The sequence below is a fragment of the Helianthus annuus genome, chromosome 16 (assembly GCF_002127325.2).
Source record: "Helianthus annuus cultivar XRQ/B chromosome 16, HanXRQr2.0-SUNRISE, whole genome shotgun sequence".
Taxonomy (NCBI): Eukaryota; Viridiplantae; Streptophyta; class Magnoliopsida; order Asterales; family Asteraceae; genus Helianthus; species Helianthus annuus.
The window spans coordinates 137,089,224-137,101,127 of NC_035448.2; the positions used below are offsets into that span (position 1 = coordinate 137,089,224).

General features: G+C 34.7%; 1 protein-coding gene and 1 long non-coding RNA gene across 6 annotated transcripts; one reads left to right on the forward strand and one right to left on the reverse strand.

The window, feature by feature from the left end:
• Positions 1-698: 698 nt before the first annotated feature.
• Positions 699-1,073, reverse strand: LOC110919644 (cysteine proteinase inhibitor 1). The gene has a single exon (XM_022163909.1). The coding sequence runs from the start codon at positions 1,071-1,073 to the stop codon at positions 699-701; it is 375 nt and encodes a 124-aa protein (XP_022019601.1).
• Positions 1,074-7,530: 6,457 nt separating this feature from the next.
• On the forward strand, positions 7,531-10,613 carry LOC110916363. 5 transcript variants are annotated; one of them, XR_002579683.2, is made up of 7 exons: positions 7,531-7,886; positions 7,956-8,063; positions 8,207-8,279; positions 8,391-8,933; positions 9,013-9,573; positions 9,783-9,898; positions 10,294-10,613. It is a non-coding gene; the product is annotated as an uncharacterized LOC110916363 (long non-coding RNA). The 5 variants fall into 5 exon arrangements; XR_002579684.2 differs by having other exon boundaries at positions 10,305-10,522; XR_002579682.2 differs by lacking the exon at positions 10,294-10,613 and having other exon boundaries at positions 9,013-9,379; positions 9,531-9,573; positions 9,783-10,085.
• Positions 10,614-11,904: the final 1,291 nt, after the last annotated feature.

An 11,904-nucleotide genomic window follows, 5' to 3' on the forward strand; every position in this document is an offset into this window, starting at 1 on the left:
GTAGTGGGATATTATCATAATGCCTCTCATTCGAACATGAAGTGACACGTGGCACTCGTGGCATTATATGTAATAGTATAATGTCTCATTCAATCATTACCTCGTTATTTATTTTTAATTTCTATTCTTTTTTAGGAAACTAAAACAAATAATATTTCGTTAACTAAAAAAACATTAACACTAATAAAAATACTCAAAAAATAAAGACAAGACATGAAAAAGTACTAAAAAACAAATGAATGGTAAAAATAAATAAAGCTCTAAAGTCCGTATTTGCTGCGGATTTGTTGCCTACACATCCATATCAAGAGTGTATAAATATTGGGTTGAGTTGCGGTTTAAATAGGTGAAAAAAGTGAATTAAAATAATTAATTTTTTTATTATCGTTACCTCTAACGGTAACATCTCGAAACAATCAAGTACCCTGGCATTTTAATGGAAACGCCCAAGCCAAATTCGAAAGAAAACGCTCTTGGAGGCGGTGCTTGTGGCGTTTTAGGGCAAATCCAGCCCGAATTCACGAGCCAGTACGGGTGTTCTTAAAGCTCTTAATTGTCATTTATGGAACAATAGAAACGAATGTAATTTGTGAACAATTAATGCTTTATTTTCGTCTCTTTAAGATGTTTTGTCGACTATTTAATCCATGTGAAACATTATTTTATTTAATACCTCATAGAAAAAAGAAAAAAGATTGTCATTCGATGATTTTAAATGACACCAGTTTCCTAACATTTTCCCAAGGTTGATCATAAACAAAAACTTGGCAGTTCTTAATCGAACTATTATTTTCAATCTCAATAGCTAGCCGCCAATTCATGCCACCCACAATTTGGGTGTCACCCTTTGTAACGTCGACAAACTTCAAAGTATCATTTGCCTCTTTGTTGTGTTCTTCAACTGCAAACTTTCCTACCTCTATCACAACTGGATCGTCTGGGCTAGCGATTTCTAGCCAATTGCCAACCGTCTTTTGACCGTTCTCCGCAAAAGAGATCCCTACAAGAAGAACACCTGACAGAAGAGGGAGGATGATCATGACATATTTTGAAACATGGTGACTGTATGCCATTTCTAGTTACTTGACTTCTTGGCGATAGAAATGGATGTATGAAATACTATACTATTGTTTATGGCATTTAAAGAAATGCACATCACATGTATTCATTGCATCATTAATATTAATAATAATATTAATAGTTTAACGTGGGGCCAGCCCATTTGGTTGATGCTCTTGCTTCTTAAACTATAAGGCGTGAAGAATGGTAGTCCGTTAAGGATGATCTGCCACGTAGGCAGCCACATCATCAGGCGTGAGGGATGAGCCCTAAGAGATGAGCCAAGGGTGTAGATGATGAGGCTCTTTATATATACAAGATGTATGTGTGTGTTGGATATGAACATCAGGCGTGAGGGATGAGCCCTAAGAGATGAGCCAAGGGTGTAGATGATGAGACTCTTTATATATACAAGATGTATGTGCGTGTGTGTGTGTTGGATATGAAAAAGGTGAGCCCGTCACGACATGGGGACGGATCAAAGGGGGGCGGTGTGGACGACCCTGGAACGTTCCCCACACCCTTTAGTCTTATTGGGAGATATTGGGTCAATCTCAAACAAGAAGTAGCTTGACATAATTTAGGAGTGATAAACATTTGCCAAAATATATATAAAATGAGGATCATTACGGAACACTAATTATCGCGAGAACAAAAAGAACAATTCTAAATCACTAAATTTTGGGATTTTAGATTTATATTTTTTAAATTTTATGTTTCTTACATTCATATGTGTATTATATATACATAAAATGGCCATATATTTTTACATACACATAGCCTACACAGTGGCGAAGCTTGACCCGAATGACCCGGGGGGGGGGGGGGGTCGAAAACGTATATACCAAAAAATTTCTATAGAACTCGGGGGTCGAAAACGTATACACCCAAAAATTTCTATACGAAAACTACATATATAACACTACTGGGCGAAAAGTTCGGGGGGTCGAGCGCCCGCTCCCTTCCCTTCTATACTTTGCCCCTAGCCTACATACATGTAGGTAATTTAACACACACATAGCCTTCATATATGTAGGTTATATAAAAACTGAAATTTTCATATTTTATTTTGAGTTCTAGTGTGAGAAACAATAAATCTTACATTTGTAACATTTTCTTTTACTTTTTAGGTTTTTAGGATAAAAGAAATAGATGATTCATTTTGTTCTGCGTGTTATCGTAATATTTAGTGTTCTACATAGAACCTTCCCCTATATATATATATATACAGTGTTATAAGAATCGCTAGGCGCTAGTCGGGCGGTGGGGTACCGACTAGCGATTAATCGGGATTAACAGGGATTAATCGGAATTAATCAGATTGAGATTTTTATATGTAATTTTTAGTTACATACACACACACACTTTTATATGTGGTTTTTTTAAAGTAGACATGTTTTAACCCCTCATTAACCATTTATCTAAAGTATTTGGAAGGAATTTATAGGGTTTGGTTGAAATTTGGCCGGCGTTTGGCCAGAATAGGACCGCCATTGACCGCCTAGCAATAAATTGGCCATTAATCGGTGAACCTCCGATTAGTGATTAATCGGCGACTAATCAGAGACTAGTCGGGATTTTTACAACCATGTGTATATATATATATGTGTGTGTGTGTGTGTGTGTGTGTGTGTGTGTGTGTGTGTGTGTGTGTGTGTGTGTGTGCAAAGTCCATTTTTCCAACAAAGTGTAAAAAGTAATAAAACATCATAATGTCAACCATAAAACACACTCAAAACCTACAAATAACATAGTGAAGATTACTAAAACACCATATTTGTGGGTTTTATGTTGTGTTTTGGATGATAAGGCTTTGATTATCGAATGACTAACATTAGTGTGTTTTATGTTGATTATCATGTTGTATTTTATATTCATAGTTTTACGATGGTGTGTTTGAAGTTTTTAAGTACTATTAGAGTTTTGATATTGTGTTTTAGTGATCTTCACTATGTTATTTGTGAATTTTAAGTATGTTTTAGGGCTGAGATTATGGTGTTTTATGACTTTGTTAAATTCAAAATTTTTCTCAAAAATAGTGAAGTGTCAACCAAATATCATTTAATAGCTGGTTATCTAACACATCTTTCTAACATGTATAATTCAAATTCTTGGTATGTTTATAAATATAGAGATATATAGAATACACCATACATATTAAAATATGATTTTGTAAAAAGTAAGTAAAAACAATAAATGTGTAATATAACAAATTGTGGTGTAATGTAATTGTCTTTCCATACTACAATATTTAAAAAATTCTTTGGTGATGCGTTGACTTACCTCTAATACAACTTTAGGCCATAAGCGTAAATATAAACTTGTTGTGACCATAAGAACAAAAGTCAATTTGTAATTTTATTGTCCATACTCTATAGAAGATTGAACATGGTTATATCACTAATTACAAACTGTATTATGTGGTATTTAACTTGAATATCGGTGAACCAAAATGGATTGTGCGATAAATTCATGAAACAGAAGACACACTGGATGTATCATAAACGGTGGGTGGGTGAATAAGGTGTATCACTAGGTGTAAAAGTAGTCAATCATAAAATCGGGAAATAGTGACCTTCCCTGTAATGTAAAGTAATGAACTTCACATGAAAGATTAAATTAAGGGTGAGGTTTTATATTAAGATACATGGATGGATCTCACATTAAGATCTAAGAATCTTAAAACAGTGAGGTTTATGAACTCTAGAATATAGGTTACACGATGTTTTATGTTTTTAAAACGGTGTTAAGAGTAATTGCGACATATATTGGATTCCCATAATAACGATTTGGTAGCTATATGTTTATATATAATTATAAATTATCGTTCTTTCAAAAGTTGTTTAAGAAGCTAATGATGTATATGGTTTTCCATAAGTAATAAAGTGATGATTATATGCAACTATTTGTGTATAGTCACAGAATACAAATAAACTTAATACTACATATATGTAATGTATCATAGGGGAGGGAACGAGGGATAGAAAGAAAACTCATATTAGTTAAGAAAACTAAGAAACCGAAATGAATGAACTTTATTTTGTCACGTGCTACACCTTTTTGTAGACTGTCTTACGTGTAACAACCAGAGACTGCCACGTGTTACATATAACAACTTTTGCAGACTTTCAACTTTTTTCTGAAAAGAGTAAACTGCCATTTTGGTCCCTGTGGTTTGGGCACTTTTGCCATTTTAGTCCAAATCTCAAACTTTTTAGATCTGGGTCCCTGTGGTTTCACTTTTATTGCCATTTTAGTCCAAAAATAAAATTTGACCAAAAATTAAACCCCATATTTTGTCCTTTTGCTCAGGGGTATTTTTGTCATTTTAAAAATTAATATATATATATATATATATATATATATATATATATATAAAGCAGAAAATCCTCAAACTTAAAATAGCATCTTTGACTTGAAGTATGAGCATCTTTGACCTTCTTTGAAGAACAATTCATTCACTAAAACCTTCAAACTTAACCACCAGAGCTTCAACAACCATAAAAACACAGTAAAAGAACCTTCCATCAATTTCAAACCCCTCAACTCAAACCTCATGACGTTTCACATCACAAACAACAAATTAGCACCAACAAATTCAATACTTTAATCACTCAAACCAACCCCACACGCAATTATTGATCCTCTCTTCTTCTCACCGTTGAATTTTCATTTACAAAACAAGATACACACACACATAGAGCTAGGGTTTCTAGGGTTTCAAACTTTCGAATTCCAATCATCCGTAGATAATCATGGAATTATCATCATCGTTGTCACCGAGATCAGTGAGATTCATCTCGCACCAGTCGTTTTTCACAGCCGTACGATCGAATGACCTAGAATCGGTGAAACTGATGGTGAACGATGGTGAAGGTTCTGATACGGCGGCGATCTCTGATTTTATGGCGATGCAGAACGATGGCGGAGCTACGGCGTTGTATGTCGCGGCGGAGAATAACTTTCAAGAAGTGTTTGATAACTTGATTAGGTTTTGTGATCTGGAAACTGTGAAGACTAGGAATAAACCAATCATCTGAACTGGTTAGAAAAAGAGAAAAGAAGTGGTGGTTGTGGTGGCTTGTGGTGATGTCTAGGGTGAGAAAGAAAGAAGAAGAGGGGTGGTGTTGCTGGGGTGAGAAAGAAAGAAGAAACAGATACAGATGTTGGGATGGGGATGATGCTTACTGTATATAATCAAATTGAGTTTTAAGGATTTTCTATTTTATTTATATATATATTAGTGTTTAAAATGACAAAAATATCCCTGAGCAAAAGGACAAAACAAGGTGTTTAATTTGAGGATTCTGGTCAAATTTCACTTTTGGACTAAAATGGCAATAAAAGTGAAACCACAGGGACCCAGATTTAAAAAGTTTGAGATTTGGACTAAAATGACAAAAGTGCCCAAACCACAGGGACCAAAATGGTAGTTTACTCTTCTAAAAAAGTAAAAGCTGTTACGTAACACGTGACAACCTCTGGTTATTAACACGTCTGCAAAAAGGTGTTACACGTTGCAAAAGGAGGTCCATTTATTTGGGTTTCTTAGTTTTTTTAACTAATTTGAGATTTCTTTCTATAATTGTCAATGTATCATATTTTATATATGTAATGTATTATATGTTATATATATTGATGTGATATATATGTAATGTATTTTATGTTATATATATGCATTATATATCATATATTGCATATATGTAATATATCATATATTACATGGAATGTATACCACATATATGCAACATATCATACTATATGTAGCATACGTGATATTGTGAGTTTAAGTTGAGTAATATGATAAATTTAGAAACGCAATACATAATATTTTTAGTTTAAGTCAGATAAAAAATGATAGTTTATCTTTTAAAGATGATATATAAAGTAAATACATTGTTTTTTAAAGTATTAAAAGGTGTTCAAAGCTTAACACTTGAACATTAAATAACGTACTTGGTTACGAATTTTATAGTTTATATATATTAACACCAGCCTTGGTTCGTTGGTGAAATCTTTATTCACGTTCGGTCTTCATATGAACTTTCACCGTCGCATACTATCGCCATCAAAAGATTTATCCGTGATTGAAGAGTTGATAATTTTTATCACTAATATGTATAAGTTAAAAATAAAAATTTTATAATATACAATGAGAAAAAAAAAAGGAAAATAAAATGAAGGCTTCGCTTTATAAAACGATAAAATTTCATATCACAAATCACAAATCTGTATATAGGAGGATGCAAAACCAAATGCTTGAAATTTGAAAATTGAACAATTAAGCTACATGACGTTTTTATCGGTCCATACTACATAAAACTAAAAAACGAAACCAGTTGAACAATTTGTAAACGTTGTTGACTAGACCATCTTGAAGTCTACGAGTTTTTTAAAATTTTGCCAAGGTTGTTCGTAAACCAGAACCTCACATTTCGTGACATTTTTGACATCTTCAACTTCGATTGTTAGACGCCAGTTTATTCCACCGACAATTTGGGTGTAACCATCGACTACTCTCTCAAATTTCAAACTACTATTCGTATCTTTGTTGTGCTCGTCAACAGCAAACACCCCGACCCCTATCGCCTGAGGATCATCTGGACTCGCGATCTCTAGCCAATTACCGACCGTCTTTTGGCCATCTTCAGCTAAACATATATCCATGAAGAGGTTGAAGAAAAGAGGAATCATAATCAAGATGAAAAATATTTGTTGAAAGTAATTCATTATCAAGGAATGAATTTGGTGATTCTTGATGTATACGTTGACATGTAGCTTTGGTATTTATAGTCATAAAGGGCTACTATAGTACTATTGCAACATATGATCAACCAAATCTCTTAAATGCAACATTAATGTGTATTAAAGAAGTCAAACTCAATTAACTCTATAAGTCAACGATATTCTTCAAAGTCAAAGTCAATTTTAATCATCGATATGTTTCTGAATTGTGTATAAGGAAATGAAGGTGAATAATATTTAGCATTAATGTAATGTCATTATTTGATGAGAGAAAAGGTGAAAATGGTTGGATTGGTTGAAAAACAATAAATGAAATAGAGAAAAGTGAGATCAACCAAAATCAAAATAATAAATTTGAGAATATGATTAAATTATTATGGTTGAGCATTTACGATATGGTTTTGATGATTTTTAGATAAAACCATAAGCTAAATCGTTAGTAACAGATTTTGTTCATAAAAACCGAAACTGAACTATTAAAATTTAAAAACCAAACCGGTTCCGATTTAATTTTCCAGTTTGAGATTTGTAATATACGGAAAGTTTCATAAATTAAGGATTAGTGATAGATTGAAGAACTAAGATCGGGTATAGTGATAAAAAATTTGCAAAATTATATATATATATGGAACCCATTAAGTCTAACCACCTCTTAAATCAATATCCACCATTGGATTTGACTGAGATTAAATCTCAGCCACTTAAACTCACAAAAATAACTACTCTCATGGCAGTTCAGGGCAGTTTCTCTGCTGGTGATTTTGATCCTCATTATTCTGCCCATGATTTTCAGAACCTCCTACAAACCTGGGTAGTGCTCTCACCCAAACGCTGCCACTCTCCTCCCACGTTCAGTTCAGTTTGGTGAATTATAGGTTATTTCAAGAGTTTTGGGGTCACATACCTTTATTCTTCCCCAAACCAAATGTGTTTCTCTCTCTACGGAGCCAGCCCCTCTTCGTTCTCTCTTTAAAACCATTTTTGATTCCTATTGCGTGCTGATAATTGATACAATCACAAATCAAGCTCTCTCACGACCCTTCCAACACATGATCTTGCTTTATTGATTCCGTCTTCTTCAGGTACAAGTTTGTTTCTTTTCATTCATCTCAAAGTTAGGGCTTCGATTAACGGAAGGGTTTTTGTTTTAGTGATATAGGTGTGCTCTAGAAACAGAATTGTTGTCAAGATGACAGCACTACGAATGTGAAGCATGTAAAGCCTCCTGTTCACCCAACTAATGATTTGAAGAATTAAAGGTTTTCATTCATCCATTTCTAAAGATATAGACAGGGTTTGATTTTTTTTCAATATTTTTTTTTGTCAAATTTTCCAAATCTGAAGATACTAGGGATAAGGTTTGATTTTTTTAATATTATTTTGTCAATTTTCCAAAATTTAGGTTGCTGGGTTCGGATTCATATGGTGACCATCCTAACCACATTTTGTCAATTTTCCAAAAGTTTGAGACTCGGGTAAAAGCCTAAAACCTAATTTTCCTTTATTTGATTTGTATATCATAAACAAAATTATGTGACTCTATGAAAAGGCATTCTGATTTATAGTGTGCGATTTGTTGTATGCAGCGTGGCACAGTGACACTTGGTGAACGCACTTGACATATCCCTGAAAATTGATACCAACTTGGCGCTTGATCCAAACACGTGGGATACTGTACACAAGGTGATTCTGTAAGTTGATTCGGCGGAATAAGTTGATTCGGTTATTTAACGCTCTAGGTTATCTACAAGATAACACCAAAACAATATTAATGAAAATGATAGATGTCAATAAACAATTTTCGAGTCGTGTTTTCGGGTCGTGTCAGAAATTCACACCCCTATCACAAAGGCAAAGTTTCTTTCGCTTTCAGTTTGCATAAATGCAGGTGTCACTAGAGAGATGGTTGTATGAAGTTGCAGTTGAAAGGTGTTGGTGGAAAGCAAAATCCCTATTGAAATCCATAAAAATGCACAGCCACAGTGCTATCACTAAGGAGAAAGATATGCCTTGGTGTTTTCCAACACCAGGATTTATTCAGGAGATAATTTTTAAAGATGGATTCTACAAATTATGGGAGTCTATCAGATCATATCATGAGTTACGATGGTGATTCTTCAAGGGAAATGGTAAGCAGCTCCTGTGAAAGTATAAAAATTTTTATAAAATTGTCACTTATGTCATGAAAACTTTGATTTAATTTCACAGGTTGAATCTGCATTTGAGTCTGCAAGAATTTGTAGCATATCAGACTACCACAATTTTGAATTTTTCTGTGAAAGTAAGCAATCCCGTAATGATGGTTCAAGCATATCACCTTCTTGTGGCTAAAATGTATGTTTAGTATAGGGATTGTGCCAATATATATATTAAGCCCACGCAGCCTAACCGTCATTGATATCAATCTCCACCGTTAGATATTGCTGAAACTAAATCCTGACCGTTTAAACTCCACTTTTTAACTGCTGTTGTGGCAGTTGTGGGCGGTTTATTTCTCATCGTCGGTTAACCCACTCTCCTTTTCTCATCCTAAATCCTTGCTACCAAAACCGCACCTCCCGTAGGTTATTTAATGGTTCGTCCCCAAACCTTCCATTCTCATTCTTAGATTTACATTCTTCAATTGTTCCCTTTAACCCTGCAGCGATTCAAAGTTCATCCAACTTTACAATCCCATCTGCCTTATTTCTTATACTCTTTATCTTTTTATATTTCTGGGAAATTAGTGTGGATCAAGCAAGCATGACTTCAGTTGCAAAAGTATTGAAGGTTAGTTGTCTATTAAGTATGTTGTTTAGAGCATTACCTTTATTTTTTCAATGTCTTTTTTATCATATTATTTGTAACCTTGAAGCCTCCTGCATATGGAATTTAATGTAATTGATTCCCTTGATGCTTGGTTATTTTGCAGGTTTGACCCGACCGGGTCTTTAAGTACATCTTACAAGTTATCATAATCTTGGTTAACTCGATTTCAGGTACAATGCATGTTGGCTTCCTTTGATTGCTAAGCATTCGAAATCCCGGATCTTTGAAAGAGCTATAGTTGTTCCTCTGGATGAATACCCAAAAGAGGATCCACAAGGTGGTGAGGGTGAGTCTACTGAATCAATTTTAAATGTTTCTGTTTATTTGAAGTTCAGTTTCATATTATCTTTTGAATTTAAGATAGTAGACTGTAGGTTTTGTGAAGTTATCTTGATCATATATTCACATAATCGCATTAGTGTAGTATATGAAACAACTATCATAGTAATTTATAATAATTATATGTTGGCATATTGCTTGTGGCTTAGAATATTCTTCATAAATATATTATTTAATACAAATGCATGCTCTTAAAAACCCACCATGCATATTATAATGTCGTGTTACTTGGTTTTCTCTTCAATTGTGGTTGAGGGTAATACTAAATTAAGAAAAAAATGAGTAGAGAAGAACCTCATAGTGATTAGGACAAAGGGCTTCTCTCTAATTTAGGACATGCAGCTGCTGTATAGGCACACAACCATCAACAACATTTGCGCAGGTTGGATAATGGGTTGCAATGGATTCGTGTCAAATTGGGTGATCTTTTACCGGTCAAAACAGGTTGGGTTATGTTAGGTCGGTCGTCGCCGACCTGTTAACACCTTTTGTCCATTCGAACATAGAGTTTCGAGGCAAGGGGCGAAAGGCGTTCGACAAGATCGACTTTTTTGAAATTTATTTAACGCTCTAGTTTTTTTTTGTAATTTTTAGGATTATGTAATTTTTAGGATTATGTAATTTTTAAAATTTTAATGAAGTTGTAGGTTTTTTTTTATAAATGTTGTGTGATTTTTATAAATTTTTTTTGTAATTTTTTTTTGAACATTCTGCCACGCGGTGCACCCAACTCAAGCCCAACCAATGGCCCGCCATACCCCGCGGACACGTAACCAGGCAGTGGGGGGGCTCCCATTCCACGTGTCACCAAATGCCCCAACCCAAGCCCAACCCAAGCCCCACCATACCCCACGGTCTAATGGTTTCATGCTCAGTGTCCTACTTTAAGGAGTCCTAATCGTGGAAGTAAATAGATTCATTTGTTTTTGATTCATTACTTAATTCTCAATCTTCACAATTTGAAGATATAAATCTATTTGAATATATGGGTTCAGCAAAAACCTTGCTAAATCTATTTGTTACTTTTCTGATGGGCTTTAATAGTAAAATAGTATATAGGACTGCGTAGGTGGTTTCTATTCATATTATCCTTTTGTAATTCACATATAACATCGCAAAACCGGTGGCCTGGATGCCTAGATCGGGTAAATTGTGGTTTTAAAAAAGTTCAACTTGGTTTGGGTTAAAAGGAGACACACTTTAGAAAACTAAGAAGCAAAAATTGGGTTCATCCACTACATTTGTTTTTGTGCAAGTGGTGGCGAAAGTGATAGGGGATTGTGGTGGTTGTGTCAAGGTCTCAAGGATGACCGGTAAATAGTGGCAGCAAACATTGGTGGTGGTTCGGTGGTGCTCTCCGATTTGGACCCATTCTAAACTAGCAAGTTTTATAGGAGTGACCTATTTTTACCAATTGTATAATTTAAGTGACCCAAGTTAACTCTTATATTCTTTTGACAAACAAAAATTACCTAAATCAACCCTTTTCTTGATGAATGGGTCATGAGTGTTAGGTGCATTCACACCAACTCTACTTTTCTTAGACTATACGGTGGGGGGGGGGCATGAAAGAGTTGCGTTATTCGACATGTGACTTTCACGTCAGCACACGTAAGAAAAAAAGTGGCGTGGTGCAAAAAAGGGAGGAGTTGAAGCGGCGTGGTTAGTGGCGTTTTTATAAAAAAAAAAAAACTAATAATAAACATCAACCAAAACACATCCGATATCCACCCATCAATCAAGAGCCTCCACCTCACAACCCAAATACACCCTACGCCGGTGGAAAACTCCCCGCCCTCACTACCACGCCACCACAAAAGGTGGTGTTCTCGGTTAAAAGGGCCATTACGCCACCATTCCACGCCTACACCGTGTGGTCTCAAGAATTAAATATTCTCATATTACTCTTGAAACACTGAAAAGTTGATTGCACATCAAAAGTTAAAGGTCAAA